The following is a 23,003-nucleotide window of genomic DNA, read 5'->3' as shown; positions in this document are numbered from 1 at the left end:
AGGATCTTCATTGGTACTGAGATCCTTTGGGGTCGCTTGAGTGGGGGGAACCGTCACCTTTCGCTAGACGAGTTCTTTTATTGCTACAGACCCCAGCATAAAGTATCTGCCAAGGGAACCTACCATTTTGCTCCTCGTGAGAAGAGCTTAAGATTGGTGTCTGATATGCCAGACTCCAATAGGAATTGGAAGAGTATATTTTTCTTTGTTAAAGGGACGGACTGGGTGTGCCGTCCAGATGAGTGGGATACGCTGCCCGGTGGTTATTTTGATAACACTTGGGCTTATATTAGGGAGTCAGGTTGCCCCCTTGTCTTTCTTTCTACCGTCTCTTCTTATTCATCAGGGGGTTTTCTCAAGACCGTCTCTTTTAACACCGTCTATTCCCTTTTATTTCAGCTAGCGCTCGCCCGGAGATATCTGACGAACAAAGGGAATTCATCCGTCGGATACTTGGCATACCGCTTGAGCAACAGAAGTGTAGGGACTTGATCACCCTAGACACTCTCCATTTGTATTGTGGGGGTCCAGAGCCGACGGCTGAAGCTCGGAGGTTGGAAGAATTTTCTCGTAAACGTAAGTCGATGCCTTACATGACTCGTCGGTTTATTTATTTCGTCGGCTATTACTGATCCGTCAGTTTATTTTGCGTAGAGATGGAAGCTACGAAGCAAAGGGTGAGGGCCGCTGCTGCCCGTAAGAAGGAGGAGGAGAAAGCCAAGGGAAAAGAAGGAGCGTCAACCCCTCATTCTTCTTTGAAGAGTTCAGTTAAGAGGAAGGCTGACGGAAAGGACGATCCTCCTTCTAAGAAGGTAGCCGTCAGTCCAGGGGATGTGCCTTCCACGAAGTCGCCTCCCAAGTCTAGTCACGGTGCTGGGAAAGGAGTGATGATCTCTTCCGGTCCCGTCATTGGGGGACCCCGTTGCTTGTTGACCCACAATGATTATGCTGTTGAGGGGGTAGAATCTCTCATAAAACAGACAGATCTGGATCCTTGTGCTCAGCTAGGGACGGAGGACCTGGGAGCGTCAGCTTTCTTTGACATAGCACGGGTATGCTTCTTACTTTGATCAATTTAATATTTGCCTTGCTTAATGGCTGACGGTTGTACTTCCTTCAGGCCTTGGTTCGTGTAAAAGCACTTCAAGACCGGTGCGTGGCCAAAGAAGGCGTCGTTTCTCGGGTTAGGAGGCATAACGCCAATCTGATGGATCAGCAGGCGCAATATAAGGAGGCCGTCCGTCTCTTAAACTCAGATCTGAAGGATGTAAAGGAGAAGTTGGGAGAGGCTGAGGGTCAGCAGAAGAAGCTTGAGGAGGAGGTTTCATCCTTACGTGCACAAGTAGAGACGGCTGGGACTGACGCGGTCCAAAAATTCAAGACAACCCAGTCATTTATTGATTCCTGCGCTGATTATTATGGCACAGGTTTCGATGATTGTCTGAAGCAAGTAGCGTCAGCTTATCCAGAGTTGGATCTATCCGGAATTACCATGGATGCCTCCGTGCCGATGACTCCTGCTCGCGAAACTGTTGCTGACAAAGGTGACGAACCCCTCAATTTGGACTCTTTGCTTAATGATGCCGGAGTTATTTTAGCCCAGCCAGCCGTCACTATCCCTGCCGAGTCTTCAGATACAGCACAAATTGCCAAGGATAAAGCTGACGGGGTCTCCAAGGATGTTCCTGCCACTTAACCCTGGCTTATTTATTTTAATTTTTGAACAATGTTTTTAAATGCCCTTTCGTTTATTGGGCTTTTTACTTGTAATTCTATCTGCCCTTTTTTATGGCACTTGGAATCCATTGCTTTGAACATGTATACTGATTCTTTTATTGACTAATTTCTTATGGCCCCATTTATTTGATGAGATCGTTACCTTTTGATTTTTTAGCCTTTTTTTTGTCATTTCTACGGGCTTGTTGGTTTGGGAACCACGTTTGTAAGTAGGGTCTTACTTTTTCGTTAGACCGTCATCTATTGGACCGTCAGCCTTATAGGTCCGTTAGTTCTAGGACCTAGTCCATATGATGATATTTTCATCTATTGGACCGTGAACTTTTTGATGTTGACTTTATTGGACCGTCACGCTCTCGGTCTTAGACTTGTTGTTTGGTTCTTTGTTGGTCCGTCGGTTTATAAGTCATGGTCCATTTGATGATAGCTTCAACTATTGGACCGTCAGCTTTTTTGCTTTAGCCTTTCCGGACCGTTGTTTTCTTGGCCTTAGCCTTGATGTCTTTGACACCTTCATTTGTCCGTCCGTTTTTAAGGCCTGGTCCATACGATGATAGCTTCATCTATTGGACCGTCAGCTTTTTCGCTTTAGCCTTTCCGGACCGTTATTTTCTTGGCCTTAGCCTTGATATCTTTGACACCTTTATTAGTCCGTCAGTTTTTAAGGCCTGGTCCATATGATGATAGCTTCATCTATTAGACCGTCAGCTTTTTTGCTTTAGCCTTTCCGGACCGTTATTTTCTTGGCCTTTGCCTTGATGTCTTTGACACCTTTGTTAATCCGTCGGTTTCTTTTTAGCCCGTGTGTTATGGACTTAGTCGTTTTTGGTCATGAACTAAGTGGACCGTAGAAAAAATATACTTCAGCAATTTCTGAATAAAACTCCTCTTATTGTCATGCATCTAAATGAAAGTAATTAAAACCAAGTTCTGCCCCTTGGGCTAAAAAGTATTGTTGCAAAAAAAACTAATGTAAATGATAAATCTGAGTAAAACTATAATTTAAAATAGAAAAGAGGTTGCTCTTCATGCTGCCGCTCTCATTGGTAGTACTTTCGTAGGTGCTCGGTGTTCCATGGGTGTGGTAGTTTCTGTCCCTCCAACGTTTCCAGGTGGTAAGTACCTTTCCTTTGCCACGACGAAACTCGATAAGGACCTTCCCAATTGGGACCGAGTTTCCCTTGGGTAGGGTCTCTAGCGGCGCCCATGACCTTTCTGAGAACAAGGTCTCCAACTTGGAAGTCTCTATGTCGAACCCGAGAGTTGTAGTGTTTGGCCATGCGGTCCTGGTACCTGGCGAGCCTTTGTTCTGCTGCTGCTCTGATCTCGTCTACTAGGTCGAGCTGTAGTCGCATAGCCTCGTCGTTTTTGTTCTCATCGTGGTTGTGTACCCTGTAGCTCGTGAGTCCGACTTCGGTCGGGATGACTGCTTTGCCTCCGTACGTCAGGCGGAACGGTGTCTCTCCTGTGGGTGTTCTTGCCGTCGTCCTGTATGCCCATAGTATACTCGGCAATTCTTCGGGCCATATACCCTTTGCCCCCTCGAGCCGAGTCTTGATGATCTTGAGCAAGGATCGGTTTGTGACTTCAACTTGTCCATTAGCTTGAGGGTGGGCGGGGGAGGAGTAGTGGTTCTTTATTCCTAACTGTGAGCAAAAATCCCAGAAATGGTCGTTGTCGAACTGCCTCCCATTGTCCGAGACAAAGACTCTAGGAATGCCAAACCTGCATATGATGCATCTCCAGACAAAGCTCCGCACGTTCTTCTCCGTAATCATTTCCAGAGCTTCAGCTTCCACCCATTTCGTGAAATAGTCGATGCCCACTATCAGGAATTTCAGCTGTCGTACGGCTGTAGGGAATGGTCCCATAATGTCCAATCCCCATTATGCGAACGGCCATGGGGCCGTCATCGGGGTCAGCTCTTCGGTTGGTTGCCTAATAATGTTGCTGAACCTTTGGCATTTGTCGCAGGCCCTGACGTAGGCTTCGGCGTCCTTCTGCATGGTGGGCCAATAGTACCCTGCTCACACAAGCTTGTGTACCAACGATCTGGACCCTGAGTGGTTTCCGCAGATTCCTTCATGTACCTCTCGCATGACGTAATCAGCCTCTTCCATACCCAAGCATCTCAAATATGGTCGGGAGAAACCTCTTTTGTAAAGGACGTCTTTTATGAGGACGAACCTCGCTGCTTGGACCTTAAGTTTCCTTGCGGCTTCCTTTTCGTCGGGTAAGACCCCCTCTTTCAGGTATGAAACTAAGGGCGTCGTCCAGCTTCCGTCGGAGCATATTTCCTACACGTTGCCGAGATCTATTAGCGGAGAAAGCTGCACGAAGGAGAGTACATTACCAGGGATGACCATTTGTTCTACTGAAGCGGCCTTCGCGAGGCAGTCGGCTCGCTCGTTTTCTTCTCTGGGAATTTGGACGACTTTGGCTTCTAGGTCATCCATTCTCGCTTTTACTTCGTTAAGGTACTTCTTCATCCTTTCGCCCTTGCACTCGTAGTCTCCATTTATTTGGTTAGTGACGACCTGTGAGTCGCAGTAGATGACTACCCTCGCGGCACCTGCTGCTTTGGCGAGGTCGAGCCCTGCTATCAGAGCTTCATACTCTGATTCATTGTTGGTGGCGGGGAAGCCGAGACGGACCATACATTCAATGGTGTCTCCTTCGGGCGATAATAGCACAATGCCGGCCCCTGCGGCTTGTCTGTTGGATGACCCGTCTGTATATATACTCCATTGAGGGGACTCTGCTGCCCCCTTATCTTCATCATGAGTGAACTCAGCTATAAAGTCGGCGATGATCTGTCCCTTGATGGCAGTCCGTGGGCGGTATTGAATATCAAATTCGCTCAATTCTATAGTCCATAATGCCAATCGTCCCGCGGCCTCGGGATTGCTTATTGCTCGCCTTAAGGGCTTGTCAGTTAGGACGTTTACTGTATGGGCTTGGAAGTATGGTTTGAGCTTGCGGGCTGCCGTAATTAACGCAAAGGCAAGTTTTTCCATGGGCGGGTATCTTTCTTCGGCACCATGAAGCGCTCGGCTTGCATAGTATACGGGCTTCTGCACTTTCTCTTCTTCTCTGATCAAGGCCGCGCTAACGGCCGCGGGGGAGACGGCTAGATAGAGAAAAAGTTCTTCTCCTGGCTGTGACGGGCTTAGTAATGGTGGGGAGGAGAGGTAAACCTTCAATTCTTCGAATGCTTGCTGGCATTCGTCAGTCCACTCGAAGGATTTCTTCAATGTTCGGAAGAAGGGTAGACACTTGTCCGTGGCCCTTGATACGAACCTGTTTAGTGCCGCTATCTTTCCGTTGAGGCTTTGCACCTCCTTCACATTTCTTGGTGGTGCCATCTCCAAGATGGCCCGGATCTTGTCCGGATTTGCTTCAATGCCCCTCTGAGATACCATGAATCCTAAGAATTTTCCTGTTGTTACTCCAAAGGCACATTTTCCTAGATTGTGCTTCATGTTGTAGGAACGAAGTGTGTCGAATGTTTCTTTGAGATCTTCTAGATGATCTTCCTCACTTCGGCTTTTTACCAACATGTCATCCACATAGACTTGGACATTCCTCCCAATCTGCTGCGCGAACATTTTGTTCATGAGTCTCTGATATGTTGTGCCTGCGTTCTTCAGACCGAAGGGCATCACCTTGTAACAGAAGAGGCCTTGGCTGGTTACGAACGACATTTTCTCTTGATCGGCTTCATGCATTCGGATTTGGTTGTACCCCGAGAAAGCGTCCATGAAGCTCAGCAACTGGTGTCGAGCCGTAGAGTCTACTAGGACATCGACCCTCGGGAGGGGGTAGCTATCCTTGAGGCAGGCTTTGTTGAGGTCGGTGAAGTCCACGCACATGCGCCATTTCCCGCTCGCCTTTTTGACCATCACCACATTTGCTAACCAGTCGGGATAGTACACTTCCCTAATAAAACTTGCTTCCCGTAGCTTTCTGACTTCTTCTGCTATGGCTCGGTCTCGCTCGGGGGCAAACACTCTCTTTTTTTGTCTGATAGGTGGAAAGGCGGGCGATACGTTCAACCTGTGCACCATGACTGAAGGATTTATTCCCGGCATATCTTCATGACCCTACGCGAATACGTCTCGATTACGTCTGAGGAAGGTTATGAGCTCCTGACGGATCGTGGTGTTAGCGAGCGTTCCAATTTTGGTCGTTTGGCTAGGATCGAAACTGTCAAGGGGTATCTCTTCTAACTTCTCAACCGGCTCTGTTACCGCCCGGCGCTCTTCTATGCTTAAAGCCTGAACCTGATCCTCCATTTCCATCATGGCTATGTAGCATTCGCGTGCGGCCATCTGACTCCCGCGCAGTTCCCCTACTCCGTAGTCAGTCGGGAACTTTATCATTAGGTGGTAGGTGGAAGTTACTGCCTTCCATGAGTTGAGCGTGGGCCGCCCGAGGATAGCGTTGTAGGCTGATGAGCAATCGACTACCAAGAATGTCACGTCCCTGGCTATCTGTTAAGGGTAATCGCCTACAATGACGGATAATGTGATTGCGCCCAATGGGAATACCCGGCTCCCGCCGAAGCCAACAAGCGGGGCGTTTGTTGGGATCAATCGCTCCCTGTCGATCTTCATCTGCTGGAACGCTGTATAGTATAAAATATCCACTGAATTGCCATTGTCGACCAGTACCCGGTGCATGTTGTAGTCTCCCACACGCAGGCTGATGACGAGCGCATCATCATGTGGATGGTGAAGGCGTCGCGCGTCTTCCTCTGAGAATCCGATTATGGGACCTTCTCTCCGTGCTATCTTCGGCACGACTCCCGTCAGTTGAACATTTTGTACCATCCGAAGATAGGTCTTGCGGGCTTTCTTGGATGACCCGACGGCAGCCGTTCCTCCTACGATCATCCTGATATCCCCGATCGGAGACCTCGGTCGCTCATTGTCCCGTCGGGGGTGCTGGTCTTGTGCGGGGGGATCCGCTTTCTCCTTGCTAACGAATCTCTGCAGCTTTCCTTATCTGATAAGGGCCTCAATCTGCTGCTTGAGGTCATAGCAATCAGCCGTGTCGTGGCCGTGGTCGCGGTGAAAACGGCAATACTTATCCCGGGAACGTTTGTTGGGGTCGCTTTTCAGTTTTCCTGGGAACGTCAGAGCCTCTTCGTCCTTGATTTGCATAAGGACTTGATCTACCGGGGCTGTTAGCGAAGTGAAGCTCGTGAACCTTCCCCCCATGGGTCTAGGGCGCCTTTCTTCCCTCCGGTCTCCTGTTCTTGTCTTCTTTCGGCCTTGGTCCTGCCGATTGTCTTCCTGCCTTTCTCTTTTCCTTGGCTTCTCTTCTCGAGCCAACAGTGCATCTTCAGGGTTCATATACTTTGTGGCGCGATAAAGTACTTCCGACATGGTCTTAGGGTCGTTTTTGTATAGGGAAAATAGAAACTTTCCCTTCTTCAAGCCATTCGTGAATGCCGCAACAAGGATCTTATCGTCGGCTTCGTCGACCGAGAGTGCCTCTTTGTTGAAACGGGAGATGTAAGCCCTTAAAGTTTCATCTTCTCGATGTTTCATGCTCATCAAGCACGCTGTAGACTTCTTGTATCGATGGCCTCCAATGAAGTGTGCGGTAAACTGAGCGCTGAGCTCTTTGAAGGTGCTGATAGAGTTTGGTGTCAGTCGGCTGAACCAAATTCTCACTGCGCTCTTCAGTGTTGTAGGGAAGGCCCTACACATGATGGCATCCGCTACTCCTTGAAGGTGCATTAGGGTCTTGAAGGTCTCCAGGTGGTCCAGTGGGTCCTTGACCCCGTCATAACTGTCTATCTGTGGCATGTGGAACTTACTTGGTAAAGGGTAGGAGTTGACGGTGGCGGTGAACGACGAGTTAGTTCGGTTGACAAGGTCGTCTAGGTCGCTTGATACTCGTCCCTTGAGAGCATTCATCATAACCTCCATTTGTTCCTTCATGGCCTGCATCTCCGCGATAACAAGTGGCGAAGCGGTTTCTGCGAGGGAGGGGATGCTCGTGTTCTGCCGTTCTGGTTTGCTCGGGGCGTTGCTGGCCTGGGGCCCTTCCTGATTTCTTCTGTCGGCGCTAGTTCCTTCTTGATCTGCTCCTTGGTTGTTGGGGGCTGCATTCTTCTGTTTCAGTTGCTCTTCTAGGTCGTGGTTTTGTTTGGTGAGGCGCTCTACGGCAGCGGCGAGTGTCCTCACCTGTCTTTCAAGAGCAGTCGTAGGGGCTTCTTCTTCTTGAATGTCGTTGGTGGTCGCCATTGAGCGAGTGAGTACCATGTAACTCTTTTGTCTAGGAAGCGAGAATGTGCTACGTTCCCCACAGACGGCGCCAACTGATGATGCCGGAAATAATACCACCAGTGAGTCACACGTTCCTCGTACGATCGCCAACGACACCTACACGGCGAAAAGGAATAACCTAGCAGAGAGTACCGGTGTGGTACCGGCCAAACACCCTCCGAAGGTCAAGTTAGAACTATTCTCACTGCTCTAGAGTGCTAGAGAGGGTAAATTATGCGTACCTTGGTTTGTGAGGGTGCTTGGGTTTTTATAGTAGTAGATGGTTGACCTCTTTTCCTTGGAGTAAAAGTCTTTTCCTTATAGGAGTCCTCTTGAGCGTATTTTATGGGATCTTTTCCTTATGGGGATCCCTTGAATATTATCTAGCGTGGGAAGCAAGACTTTTCCTAATCCGTAGCGTGGGTGGCAAGTAAACTTATTCCCGGTCCGTCAGCCTCAATTTACCTCCTTCACCTTTTTGGGTGACGGTCTAGTGATGCCGTCAGCCTTGGAGTCAGCTGACCCTATGACCGTCAGCATAATCACCGTCTGTTACGCCTGTAGGAATTGCATTAAACCGTCAGTTTCATGTCCATGTGGTTAGCTTCTTTTATCCTCATCACCAATGATCAAGTTCTTAAATTTCTTTTTCCTGATGTAAAATTTGTACTCAATAATTGTGCATCAAGCATTCACAATTGTATTCCTTGTTTACATGGTAAAATACACAATCTTCCTTTTCCCAAATCTCAATTTCATGCTTCTTTTCCCTTTGAATTAGTGCATTCTGATGCCTGGGGTCCTGCTCCGATGACTTCTATTGATGATTATAGATACTATGTCTTGTTTGTTGATCACTTCACACAATTCACTTGGATTTTTCTGCTTAAAGCTAAATCTGAAGTTTTTTCTAAGTTTGTGTTGTTTAAAGCCATGGTGGAAACTCAATACTCAACTAAAATCAGAACCTTAAGGTTTGATGGTGGAGGTGAATATACCTCTTATGCCTTTAAAACCTATCTTCAACAACATGATATTATCCATCAAATTTCCTGTCCCTACACTTCCCAAAAAAATGGCTTGGTTGAGAGGAAACACAAGCATTTAATTGAAACTACAATCACTATGTTGTCTCAAGCCTCCATGCCTCACACTTATTGGTCTTATGTAGTGCTTACTACAGTCACACTTGTAAATTCGCTACCAACACCTGTCTTGCAATATGTCTCCCCATGGTTCAAACTTTATTCTACCTAACTTGATCTGTCTTAACTTAGGGTCTTTGGTTGTGCTTGTTACCCCAACCTCAGAGTTTATACTTCTCATAAACTTGAGCCAAGGACCAAAGAGTGTGTTTTTCTAGAGTACTCTCCTACTTGTAAGGGTTATCTGTGTCTTGATCTTCAGTCTTCATCACTTCACACTTCCAGGCACCCTTACATAGTCCTACTTCTTCACTCTCAGACTTATCTGCCTCTCTGTGGTTATCAAATCTGCTCTTCCTTCATTCTTCTAATCATCCTTCTCTTCTTGGTCCTTACACTCCATCCTCTTCACATCTGTCCAGACCTACCCTCTCCCATCTTCCTCCTTAACCTCAGTCACCCTCTCCCAATATTCACCATTCTCAACCTAGTCTTCCTTCTCCCTTACCAGTCTACACCCACTCTTCTTCTCAAGACTTATCAATTTCCACTCTTCCTAATCTTTCTACTACTGCTTTGCCTGACTCCTTTACTATTAATTCCTTACCACCTTCTCTTCCTCCTACTAACCACTATCCTATGTAAACTAGGTCCAAAAGTGGTATTACCAAACCCAAACCTAAGTTCTGTTATAAATCTGTTCTTGATTGTACATAAATAGAACCACCATCCTATAAAGTTGCCTCCTAATATCCCCAATGGTGTGAAGCTATGGATGTTGAATTTCAGGCTTTACAAAGGCAAAATACATGGTCTTTGGTTCCTGCTCCTCTTCATGCTAATCTGGTTGGGTGTAAGTGGGTGCTTAAGTTGAAGTTAAATAGTGATGGGTCTATTGCTCGTTACAAGGCTAGGCTTGTGGCTAAATGTTTTCATCAGCAACCAAGAATTGACTACTTTAAGACTTTTAGCCCTGTCATCAAGCCAGCCACTGTGAGATTGATCCTTGCAATTGTTGTGAGTTGCAATTGGCCCTTGAGGCAATTAGATGTTTCTAATGCCTTTCTTCATGGTCATCTCAAGAAGGAAGTCTTCATGCAGCAATCACCAGGTTATGTTGATGCTGCTCATCCCTATTATGTGTGCAAATTGCACAAATCTCTCTATGGACTTAAGCAAGCCCCAAGGGCATGGTTTGAAAGGTTTACCTTTCATCTTTTGTACCTTGGTTTTGTTGCTTTTGTGGCTAACAGTTCTTTGTTTATCTATCATGATCATGGCACCATCATCTACTTCCTGTTCTATGTAGATGATATCATCATCACAAGCAAGAGATCATCCTATATCTCTTCTCTCATTGCTGCTCTTGGTACTGCATTTAAGCTCAAGGACCTTGGTTCTCTTCATTACTTTCTTGGTATTCAGATCACCAGGTCTCAGTTTGGTCTCACTTTTACATAGTCTAAATATGCCTCAGATGTCCTTCACAAATTCCACATGGAGAATGCTAAACCCACTAAGACTCCATGCTGCCCTTCTATTAGATTGGTGCCTCATGATGGGACTCCTCTTTTTAATCCCTCTGAGTATTGTAGCATGGTTGGTGCCCTTTTTTCACTCGGCCTGATCTTGCCTTTAGTGTGCATCAATTGTGTCAATTCATGGCTTCTCCTACTGCTACTCATTTAGAGGCTGCCAAGCGTGTTTTGCGCTACATCCGTGGCACTCTGCATCATGTGATCTCCTTTACTCTTGGCCCTCTTTCTCTAATTGCTTTCTTAGATGCAGATTAGGTTGGAGACCCTTCAGATCGTCATTCCACTTCTGGCTTGCTTGTGTTTCTTGGTCCAAGCCCTGTCTCTTGGTCCACTAAGAAACAACCCACTATCTCACGCTCTTCCATAGAAGCTGAATATCGTGCATTGGCTTCCACTGCTACTAAGATTTCTTGGCTGCGCATTCTTTTCAAGGAGTTGCGCATCTTTCTTCCTCACATCCCTGTCTTGTGGTGTGACAATGTCTTTGCGCTTGCTCTTGCTACTAATCCTGTCTTCCATTCTCGCAATAAACATATTGAAGTTGATTATCACTATGTTCGTGAGAAGGTTTTGTGTCATGATTTGAGAATTCGTTTTGTGTTTCGTAAGGATAATCTTGCTGATATCTTCACCAAGCCATTACCTGCTCCTTCATTTCTCTTTCAGCGAGGCAAACTCATGGTGGATTTCTCCCTCTGTCGTTTGAGGGGGGATGTTGAAGATACTAATCATCTTAGACCTAAGCCAAGATTGAAGCAAGCTACTGAAACATGATTTGATTGGATTAGGGATTAAAGTGCCAGAGGTTGAAGATGTACATTTGGGAGTTACCGTTGGAGACCGTTGCAGATTTGAATTATAATGACACATGAAACGCACTATTTCTTTTACTTATTATCTGATTCTTAAGCTTGAAACGGTATCGTATTGTCACTGTTCCAAGTCAAGTTTAGTTAGAGTTTTGGCGCGTATTACAGTTATAGTCTGTTGGATTCTGTTTCCTTGATTCACATGCTTGATCCACATAATGTGGAAAGATAGCTATGAGTTTTAGTTAGGGGTGGCGAAATAAGCCCAAACCCATTTGCCCACCCAAACCCACCCACTCTAATTGAACCCAAACCCATCCAATAATTAGTTGGGTTAAATGGGCATCAACCCAATTAGTCCCAATGATTATTGGGTTTTAACTAAAAACCCATTGGGCCCCATTTAACCCAAAAATAATATACCCAAATTCAACACAACCCTTCCCAATTTTTTTAAAAAAAAAAAAAAAAAAAAAACCTCAGACTTTTCACTGTTTTAGGTTTTCATTTTCCCTCACTCTTCTTCGTCAAATTCTCTCCGGCAAATGATCTCCGGCGTTTCTACGACGGTGATCACTGGCGTTTCTACAGTGGAGTCGGAGCCACCGGTTTCAGTTTTAGAAGCTGCTGCCGTCGCTATTTGCTACTCCATTCTCGTCGGCTCAGGGAACTACGGCTGCGGAGACGGCAAGTGAGGAATAATGAGTCGATAGCAACGCGAAGAGCCGAGTCAACCTGGACAGAGATCGAGTCATCACGCCTTGGTCGCAAGACTTCAACACTTGGTACCTAGATGTCATTGCCAACACTAAGCTCGCTGATTATGGTCCTGTGCGTGGCACCATGGTTATTCACAGTGAAATTTTGGAAAACTATTTCTTTGATTTTTGGATTCATAGTGAAATTTTTTTTGGGGTTTTGTTATTATTTTACCAAATAGCTAGTTTGACTACACCAGAGACATAGCTCTCTCTCTCTTTTCATTTTCCTTCATCGTCCTTGAAGAATTTCAATTTCTATTTGTTTCAAGGACAGGAAAGTTTTGAGCTTGAAATGACATTTCTTAATATTTGTTGCACTGTTTGGTTGCCAAGAAAGTGATAGAAAATAGAAAAGAAAAGAAAATATTTTTTTATTTAGATTTTTAATATAATTGCTGATGTGGATGTGCTTATGTGGAATTTTTTAATACCAAGAATGGAGACTAGAGAGAGTGGAAAAGGGAATCCAAGAAAGTGTTGGAGTTTTTCACTTTAGGAGCATTTTGGTAATTTTGATAATTGGGTGGGTTGGGGTTTACCCATAATAATTGGGTTGGGTTGGGTTTGGGTTAGAAGCAATTAGTTAAATGGATTTTAATTGGGTAAATGAATTTTATACACCCAATCCAATTATGCCTATCCCAAACCCGCCCATTTGACACCCCTAGTTATAGTCGGATCTTTGTACTATAAAAACTCTTGTACTCTACAGTTTTTAATTAAGCAAGATTTCACAGTTTCAATCTTTGCTCTCTTCTTCTTCTTCACTTGCTTCAATTACAAATCATATCAAAGTTTGTTTTTCTTCAATTACAACAATAGAGGAGATCGAGGAACAGGGCTCCAATTCATCATCAAATCAGTTCAATCCATTCTCTCAAAACTAGTCCACAGGTGCAAGATCAGAACCATCATTTTAATTTCCCCCAAAATCTCAATTAGGCAAACATTTTGCGATAGATTGTTCATATGGGATTACAGGGGTTTTATGACTTTTTTTAAGTTGTTAATCTCAGTCAATAACGATTTATGCAATCGATTCAAAATCCTATCCAACATCATTTCAAAGTTTTTTCGAAATTAGCCTCGCGTAGCATTGACGCTAACAAGTTGTTCCTCACCTTCTACCAGCTCCTCTTGAGTTGAAACTTGCACATTGTGCAGATTCAATACCACCAAATTCACCAAGGCGATCTTCCACTATCTCAGTTCTCTCTCAATCTCGTCTTGCGCACTCTACCCCTCTCACTGTTTTCAACTAGGATTTTAACTCAACATGATATTGATATATATATATATATATATATATATATATATATTAAAGAATACATATAACCCATGACATTTGAATTCTTGACTGTAAGTGTGTCATCTATATTTTATTTTTGCAATTTGCAACAACTCTTGGGTTTCTTACAGCAAAAAATCATCCAACAGGAAAAAAAAGGAAAAAAGAAAAAGAAAAAAAAAAAAAAGCCAGGATGTTTGCATTTTTGAGTGTAGGTGTGTCATCTATATTTCATTTTTGCAATTTGAAACAGGCAACAACTTTATTGGTTTCTTAGAGACAAAAAATATTCAACAGCGAAAGGACTAGGCATTAAACAACTGCATATAATACTTATTTTGTATGTATCACCACCCGTGGTGGATAATCGGCTAGCTTTTAATAAAGCTGAGTTATTTTGTAAAAGACTAGTTGTTGCTTAGTATTATATATTTAGCATTTTTAACCAAAAGAAAAAAGAAACTATCTCCATTGAAAGCAGGGGCGGCGCCACCTTAAGGCCAAGGTGGTCCCAGCCTCCCAGGACCACCCTGACCTAATTTATATAAATAAATATATATATATATATATAATCATTTAAAAAATTTATTTGTCTACCCTTCAAAAAATATTTGAGAACACCCTCAGTTTTTTTTATGCTAATAAAATTAAATTTTGCTCCATAATTTGTTCAACATTCAACGGATAAATGATTGGTTAAGGCCAGGGTGGTCCCAGCCTCCCAGGACCACCCTGACCTAGTTTATATAAATATATATATATATATATATATATATATATATAATCATTTAAAAAAATTTATTTGTCTACCCTTCAAAAAAAATTTGGGAACACCCTCAGTTTTTTTTATGCTAATAAAATTAAATTTTGCTCCATAATTTGTTCAACATTCAATGGATAAATGATTGATTGGTTGTGTACATTAAAAGAGATGTAAATTGAAGAATTGATAATGAGATTATCATGCACCAATTTCAAAATATGAAAACTCGTAGAAGATAATTATAAACTTTATGTATTTGCATTTTTTTTATGGTTGTTGTTGTCAATAGATGAATTTCTCTTTTTATTAGATTGTATAATTTATGCTTCTTTAAAAACACCCTGAAAAAAATTCCTAAAACCGCTATTGATGGAAAGGAAACCAAGAATGTTACTAAGAATCTTTTAGCGTGCAACTTTTTTTTTTTTTAATGAATAGCGTGCAACTTTTTATTAACTTATTTATACCTAGCCATTTCAATTTATTTTTGGATTTCTACAAAGCCTTAGTGATATCGTGTAGTTTAGTAACTACCAAAAAAAAAAAGAAAAAAGTAAATGATATGAAAGAGTATTATCAAAAGATTCTACTTAGATTTTAACAAAGTTAGTTATGCCACTTGACAGATTTGTACAAATTAATTGTCACTTGGTGTAACACGAGAATCTTAAAATCAAACGTTATCTTAGTTTTCACTTTGATGTATTACTAACCTAAACCTGCACTGTGTGATAGCGTGAATTGTAATTTTGTTCACTAATATTTTGAATATATTTTTTTTTCTACTATGTTCTTGACACACACACACACACACACACACATATATATATATATATATATATATATATATATTTCAGTAATCATAATAATGATGTGACTAAACCTATAGAATTAGGTTGTCAAGTATATTAAAAGTTGTTTAGTAGTGTCTTTGTTTGAAGTGTAAATTGATATTATATTAGTTTAGAATCATTGCAAATCACACATTTTTTGGAAACTTCTAGAAGTTGAACATATACATCATTCCTTTCGCAACATATAGATCTCACATAATTGTCAGTTTCACATAGTATGAAAAGGGAGATATATATATATCATAAGCATAAAATAATTGTTAGTTTATTTACGCTATACGGCTCAGTTTGTTCATTACCTTCACCAAAATGTCGACAAGAATCTAAAATATCAAACAAGTTAATACCTATTTGCACACTTTTCAGGGTGCTCTTCATATCATTGCTTCCTATTGATAAAGAGTTTTCAATTGCGCTTTTCCCTTTCCTAGAGGAGACTAATTTCCAATTTTGCTGCAGATTTTTTTTCCAATTTCATCCTTCCTTAACTTGCCTTTTCAGGGTGCTCTTCATGTCATTGCTTCCTATTGATAACGAGTTTTCAATTGTGTTTTGGAATTTGCCTATGATAAAAGCTAATTTTAGCACATTTGACCGTTAAATCAGTAGTGGCCATACACCATGCATGTTGTACATCTTGATGGCTATTTAAATAATTCTACCTCTATATGAACTAGCTATATCCCAATTCAATGAGCAGGTTTCGTGGGATCCTTTTATCTGTTTAGATTTCAATACATATTCGAGCACAGATATTTTTCATGCAAATAGTAGGCTCATCCAGCTACAAAATGATTCCCCCAATTATGCCTGCTAAAGTACCCGAAACACTAAGGGGTCTAAAGGGACATCGAGGCATTGATGAATATCACTCAATTGTGGATAAAGGCTAAATTGCATCTTGTCAATGGCATTCTAAGGTTCCAATTCTTGAAGACCATTAGCTTTCAGTCATTAGTGCATTTGAACAGGTAGAAACCATTATCGATCCCAGCTTGCACTGTGATATTTGGAACCAAATCTCTCCCCTCCCCCCCGCCCTCCCTCCCCCCAAAAAACAAAAAGTAATCTCTCCAGAAAGTTGCAATTATAGGTGAGCATTGTGTTTGTAATGTACAGTGTATGTTCCGGAGTCAAATACAAAGAGAATAATGAAGGAAAAATGAAAGGAAAAAAAAAAATTGGGGATACTGAAATAGCATATCATTTACAAATAAACCAGCAATTGAAAAAGCCAAAAGGTAATAAACAATTCGTCATAAGCCATATTAACAAGCAGATGGCACAAATGAAAAATTCAAGGTAATGCATGCCAGCTATGCCTTAGTGTATAATCTTCATCGTATTCATTGTTCCAATGTTCCAAAGCCATCAGGTGGCCATACCTGATGACAAAAGACAAGATTTACAGAATCTTCAATCAGGGATAATTACTAAGTAATAAATCAACAACCATATAACGGGGGAAATATAGATTGCTACAGATTGCTCGAGTTACCATGCACAACAAAAATGGTAATGAAGAATAGGATAAGCTGATTTTCCCCCTCTTGTTGATAATTAATAAAAACTCATTGAAAGAGCACAATAATCGTCACAACAGCAGCATACGAGATTTATACGGAAGAAGTTGATTGTATAGATACCTCAAGTTGATTATACCATATATACTGATTCTAAAATCTTGTAATCCTCAACTCATTGGACTTCTAGAACAAACAAGCAAGACCACCTTTAACCATGTAGCTATTAAAGTGTAAATGTAGCATATGGCTCTCTTATAAGTATCATCACAAGCATACTTTATAAATTAGCATTTTTTTTTTTGAAGTAATAGGGAGAAAAATGAATTATCAAAATAATAGGGAACAAAAACATGATAAGGGTAAAAAAGAATTGCAAAATGCTCAAAGAAAATATGTATTGAATGACCTTATTCTTAAAACATTTCCATGATGCCATCAATCCTAACAAAGTACAAGCAAGCTTCATTGCTAGGAATGGAGTATTTTCGAAATTGAAATTGCAATTGAAACCAATTCTTATGAAAAATATTGAAGTTTGGGGGGTGGGATGGTGTTTTGGGGGGGGGGGGGGGGGTGTGTTTGCAAAATAAGCTAAGTAACCACATTCTGGAAATAAGCAAGGTAAAAAAGACTTACTCTAAAAAAAACTTTTCCTTGAATAAGACCATAAGGAACTGGCCCAAAATGCCGTGAATCACTCGAGGCATACGTATTATCACCCTGAATCCAAACGTGCCCCTTTGGGACCTATTTATTCAAACCCATATAAAAGAAACAACAGATTAATCAGGTTAGCATCGGTAACCATACAACATAAAACTTAAAAAAGAAACATAATTCACAGAAAACAGGGAGAAGAAATGTATGACTCTCCAAACAAATAATCTATATAACATAACATATGTATTCTGAAAAAAGTACACAGACTGGTTGTGTCTCTCAGAAAGTAGTTTAACCATATTTGCATTTCTTCCCCAAAACCATTATCTTTTATGAATCAATACTGTATTTAAGAGAAGTAGTAGAGCAAAAAAGGTAAGACTGAAAGACTAAAACTTTGAACTACTTATCAGAGATTAGGTTAGGGCTCTGATCAATGTCACATGGACACGAGTTTGTGTATTGGTACAGGTTGTATCTTCACTTTGGATTTAGTTAGTCCCCATACCTCAAAAGATCAAGGAATAGCTTAAAAAGTTGAAGCTCTCAAGTTCTTTTTGTCTCAAATAAAGGTAAAATGAAGTATCCAAGAAACAGAACTTGTTAAACATGGGCACATAACCCATTTGTACCATCACTGGGATTAATAAATGGGTTGAGGGCATACCATTGATAGTCTATCCTCTTTGATGAACATCAAACAACAGTAGCTATGGACACATATCAGATATCTACACCCTTGCCATCTCATATCCATTACTTTGCATTTTATGAAGTGTTCATGTAACATACATTTTGATGATTTTTGCAAGACTTGCTCAATGTGAGTGAGAAAAAGACCGTATATGAAATAGAAAGAAGTCACAGTAAAAAAAACTTAATCAAATCTGCAAGTTGAGTCCCGTATTAGTTACTCAGGAACTAAGGCAGTAGGATACTATAGTGGTGAGTAATAAGGCCGTGCCATGGAGCAATAAGGAATCATAAATAACACTGTCCTCTAAATAAGGGATCATTTTACTTAATTCTATTCAAGAAAAGGAAAGATCGTGAGTAATTTTGAATATTAATTCAATTCAGCATATTCAGAAAGGAGAATCACCGATTTTTGGGCAGTCAGAAGAGGGAGTAAATTCTGACGAAGTAATGCCACCATTTCACTGGATCTTACTAGTCCAAGGGACTAGAATACTTAGGGCCCGTTTGGTTTCCCCATCACTTAATTTTCTTAACTCAATTTCCAAAACTCATAACTAAAACTCAAAACTCATCACTCAATTCTCAAATCCCACTTTCACTGAAAAATCCCAAAACTCCTGTTTGGTTTAAAAACCCAATCACATAACTCATCTTTTTCAGTCAACTTTTTGCTAAAGTTGTGGACCCCACCCACTGACACTACACAATGGTGAAACTGTTTCCTACCCGCATGTCCAGGTTCTTTTCTTCTTTTCTTTTTTTCCTCTCCTTCATTTCATCCCATTAGAAAACCACTTCTTTTCTTTTCTTCCCTTGCCTTCCACATCAACACAGAAGCACAACAGAACAGGTCCTCTTCTAGTTTCCGATCTTCCTTCATTTTTCAATTTAAGTTTCCTACCCACAAGACCCACTTAACACACCTCTTTCTAGCACTGAAATTGTACGCCTCGCCCTCCGCTGAACTGAGATCGTGGTCAGGGGCAATGAGCACATGATGGTGACGATCTAGTCTTGCTCTCTCTCTGATGCCACACAAAAAAAATCCAAAAGAATGCATAGCAAACCCAAACCACAAACATAGCAAACCCAAACTCAGAATCCTTAGATCAGAGACCCAAATCACGAAATTAGACACAGAGATGAACCGATCTAGGCTAAGCTTGAACTGATCTCACGGTGACTCGTGGTGGTTGCTCATGATGGTGACAGTGGTTGCTTGTGGTGGTTTCTCTGTATCTCCCCTCTTCAATCTGTATTTGATTCTTTTTTTTTTTTTCTCTTCTCTGTTTCTTTCTCAGCTGTTTTTTGAATCAGTGGTTATTGGGTTTAAAGTGGTGGGTTGTTTTAGTGGTTGCTAGGTTCGGATTGGTGATGGTGGGTTTCGGTGGTGGTCATTTAAGTGTTGGTTGGGTTTCACGGTGGAGATCTAGTTTAAGTCACGGTCGAGATCAGGTTATGGGTCACGGTGGAGATCGGGTTTGAGATTGGGTTTTTGGGTTTCAGTTGTTTCTCGGTCTCAGTTCTTGTGGTGGAGGCATGGCTTGAATCGGTTGGGGCTAGTTTTGTGTTTTGGTGGTGTGGATCGGCGGTTGGTTTTGTGGGTTGATTTTGGTGTTTTGATGGTAGCTAAGTTTCAATTTCACGATGATTGTTGGCGGCGCTGGGTTTGTTGTGGTGGTGCTTGCAACGGTAATGTCAAACAGCCTCTGAACGGACATGACAATACACAAGCTACGGGCCCCACAAAGTCCGAAAATTTACATTGGTGCCATTGAGTTATGCATCTCAGTTTTTGAAAACACCCGTTTCTTGTTTTCTATTTCCATCACTCTAACTCTAATTTTTGAGTTTTGAGTGATGGAAACAATGGTTGAAAACCAAACCAAACAAGAATTTTTTTGTGGGACCCACGTGTTTTGAGAACTCAGTTATGAAAACTAAGTGATATGATCCAAAAACACCCACATCCAAACAGGCCCTTAGACACCCACCCGAATTAACCCCTAAATGATCTAGAGGAGATGCAATCCATGATCTAAGAGGGGGAGAATGCAAGTAGAAAATTGGGGTATAGCCCAAAGGTCTCTGATCTCTAAAGAACCATATCAAAAGAGAATTGCCTTGTCTTGACCCCTTGTACACTCCCTGTGTACTAGGGTGTTCCTTTTTTGATATCAATAAAACTCATTACTTATCAAAAAAAAAGTGTTAGAGGATGAACAAGCTTTCAAGGTTGATCTTGTTAATACTGCTTTCACCAATTGACACTATCCAGAAGGACGTGGATTTTCCTCTTAATTTAAAAGATTTCTTACCATGACCTTTCTCAAATCCTGCAAAAAAGTGGAAGCTTTGTACACTAGATACAACCTTTAAGAGGTTGGGCCTTGGTGCAATGGCAAGTGCCTTCCTTCAAAAGATTCATCAAAATCTATTATAACACATCCCAAAGGGATCCAATTTTAGGGAACATATAACTCAACTAAGCCTTAATCCAAATTAATTTTGGGGAAGAAGAAGCTGAATAAAATTATAGCATGAGGGATCCAGCTTATACCTGAAGTTTCAAACAGCTATTCTAATTATGCCTCACGTACTTTAAAATGTTATGCGACTTACATGTAACTTTTCGTGAAAGACTATATGTAAGAATCAAAGGAGACTATATAGCTTCCTTTGATTCTCTAATTCATGAAATTTTAGATTTGAATATTTCTTGAATGCTTTCAGCCTAAAATTTGATATTTCTTTGTACCAATTTCAATCCTAATATCTTTTTCTTTTTCTTGGCACCCCTTCTTTTGCACTAGATATATTTTATTGAATAAGAGGTTTAAGTGGGATTTTTAGCATTGGGTATGACCTCTGCTGTAGCACATTGGCAATTCTTACTTCTTATATTAAAGAAGAAAAAATATTGGGATTGAAATCTAAAAGAATTATAAAAGGATTATGCACAAGAGTGAAGTGATTCTGTGAATCTAACAGGGAAATGCTACTTGTAAGACCCCACGGCACACACAAGACCAATCAGACAAATTATGAATCAACAATGATTCCAATTGAGTTGATGATCTTTCTGTACCATCAAAAATACAGCTATTACACTCTTTCGACAATAGCCCCATCAAATATAACGGGACAGAGTTCCAAATATCTTATGAGTATTTTCTAGAACCAATTCTTCCACCCAAACAAGAGATCATATACTCTCTCCTTAGTGAGAACCATTGATTACCAAAGGATCTAAAGACTACACTCTCGAAAGCACATGCCATTTCCCAAAGGATCAATAATTGCTCCATCGTCTCCCCACTACACTAGCTTGTGCAACACCACATAAAGTGGTATCAAAGTAAAATATCCTAGATGTAACCTACAACTTTTTTTAAAAAAATTTTTATGTAAGTAGTAGAAATTTTATTGAGTAAAAAGTACATTGTGTTCACAATGATGGACACTCTATACTTGAAAAACAATTACAACAAATCAACATGTATAGCCCCTATACAATAAATACAAGAACATCCAAACAAAGTCCCAACTAACAAAGACTAAATAGAGATGGTTGAGATTAGGCATATTATTTTAGTCCTTTAACTTTACTTCCGATTCAATTAAGTTTTCTAAGTTTCAAATTTAATCAATTTAAGTTTTCTATCCAATTTTGTTAAAATTTTGGCCATTAAAATAATATTATTTTAAGATGGAAAAAATATATAAAATTAATAAAATTATTTTATAGATTTTTTATGCAATAATTTTTTTCATTAAGTAATTGCATACTTAATGGCAATTTTTTTAACTGGAAAAAATATACCTGAATTGAATAATTTTAAAACTTTAAGAACAAAAATAAATTTCAGTCAAACTTAGCGATTTAGAGATCATGCTGAAATTTTCAACTTATTTTTGCTACTATTGCACTTTTTGATACTCTCATTGAACTATTTAGCTTATTTTTCAACTTTTTTTTTTCCTACAAAAAATTTTCAATTAAAGTTTTCAATTTCAGCTTTATTTAGCTGTTACAAACGTAACAAACATTGTTTTGTGAGTTTTCAAACTCCACAACGGCAAACCATTTAAAGGACAGAAAATTAAGGATATAAATTAATATAGCTTATAATAAGACTGAAACGATTAAATCAAAAAAAAAAAATGTGGATATAATTTGAAATATAGAATTTTATTTTTGTACGTAAAATAATATTGGAAAATTGATGAGATCATACCACAGTGGTTCGACTGTACATGGGGTCCACGTAGAAAGACACGGTGTCGCCTTCCATCCCCACAACTCGCTTAGTCAGAATCCTTCTGGGGTCCACCGGTGACCGAACAAGCACCAAGTCACCCGTCCCCACTTTTCCTATTCTATGCGACACGTGTTCCGCTAATACCACATCACCGGTCAGATTCAACGTCGGCAGCATACTAGGCCCGTACACCTGCACCCCACACGATATCAACCCCAACCACCCCCCCAAAAAAAAAAAAAAAAAATGGAAGAAGTATTGATAGGGTTACCGACGAGGGTAGGGGAGCAGAGGTAGTTGTTGGTGACGTGGAGCAAGCAGAGGAACTTGGCGACGATAGCGGACCGATCTAGTACCTCCTTCGCTGCGCTTTTCCATTGCCCCATGTAACTCAGTAATCTCATCTCTCTCTGACTCTCTCTCTCGCTAGGCTTGTCTTGCCTTGTCTCTCAAGTGGAGTTTTTGAGAGTAGAGATGAGGAGCTCAAAGAGTGTTGTTTTGAGGGCTTATGGGCTTTTTGAGTGTTTTTGAGGGTTTGTAAGTATGGACAGGGATTTACTAAATGGCCCCTAATAGGCTCATCGATTTCTGGGGGCCCAAAATCTTTATAATTTGGATCCCTTAATATGTTATACGAATGATAAAAAGGTAAGAACGGATTTGTTCGCTTCGAATTGGGTCAA

At 41.0% G+C, this 23,003-nt stretch overlaps 2 protein-coding genes across 3 annotated transcripts; one reads left to right on the top strand and one right to left on the bottom strand.

Annotated features, from left to right (window-relative positions):
* Positions 1-656: 656 nt before the first annotated feature.
* Positions 657-1,696, top strand: LOC115985689. The gene is made up of 2 exons (XM_031108606.1): positions 657-1,052; positions 1,121-1,696. The coding sequence occupies exons 1-2, from the start codon at positions 657-659 to the stop codon at positions 1,694-1,696; spliced, it is 972 nt and encodes a 323-aa protein (XP_030964466.1).
* A 14,555-nt stretch (positions 1,697-16,251) lies between these two features.
* On the bottom strand, positions 16,252-22,857 carry LOC115983335 (mitochondrial inner membrane protease subunit 1). 2 transcript variants are annotated; one of them, XM_031105981.1, is made up of 4 exons: positions 22,596-22,857; positions 22,297-22,512; positions 17,336-17,446; positions 16,252-16,558 (listed from the first exon to the last, which is right to left on the bottom strand). In XM_031105981.1, the coding sequence occupies exons 1-4, from the start codon at positions 22,722-22,724 to the stop codon at positions 16,520-16,522; spliced, it is 495 nt and encodes a 164-aa protein (XP_030961841.1). In that variant the 5' UTR covers positions 22,725-22,857; the 3' UTR covers positions 16,252-16,519. The 2 variants fall into 2 exon arrangements, with proteins under 2 accessions (XP_030961841.1, XP_030961842.1); XM_031105982.1 differs by having other exon boundaries at positions 22,592-22,683.
* Between the last annotated feature and the right edge of the window lie 146 nt (positions 22,858-23,003).

The sequence above is a fragment of the Quercus lobata genome, chromosome 4 (genome assembly GCF_001633185.2).
Source record: "Quercus lobata isolate SW786 chromosome 4, ValleyOak3.0 Primary Assembly, whole genome shotgun sequence".
Lineage (NCBI taxonomy): Eukaryota > Viridiplantae > Streptophyta > Magnoliopsida > Fagales > Fagaceae > Quercus > Quercus lobata.
This window is presented reverse-complemented; position numbering and strand designations above follow the sequence as displayed.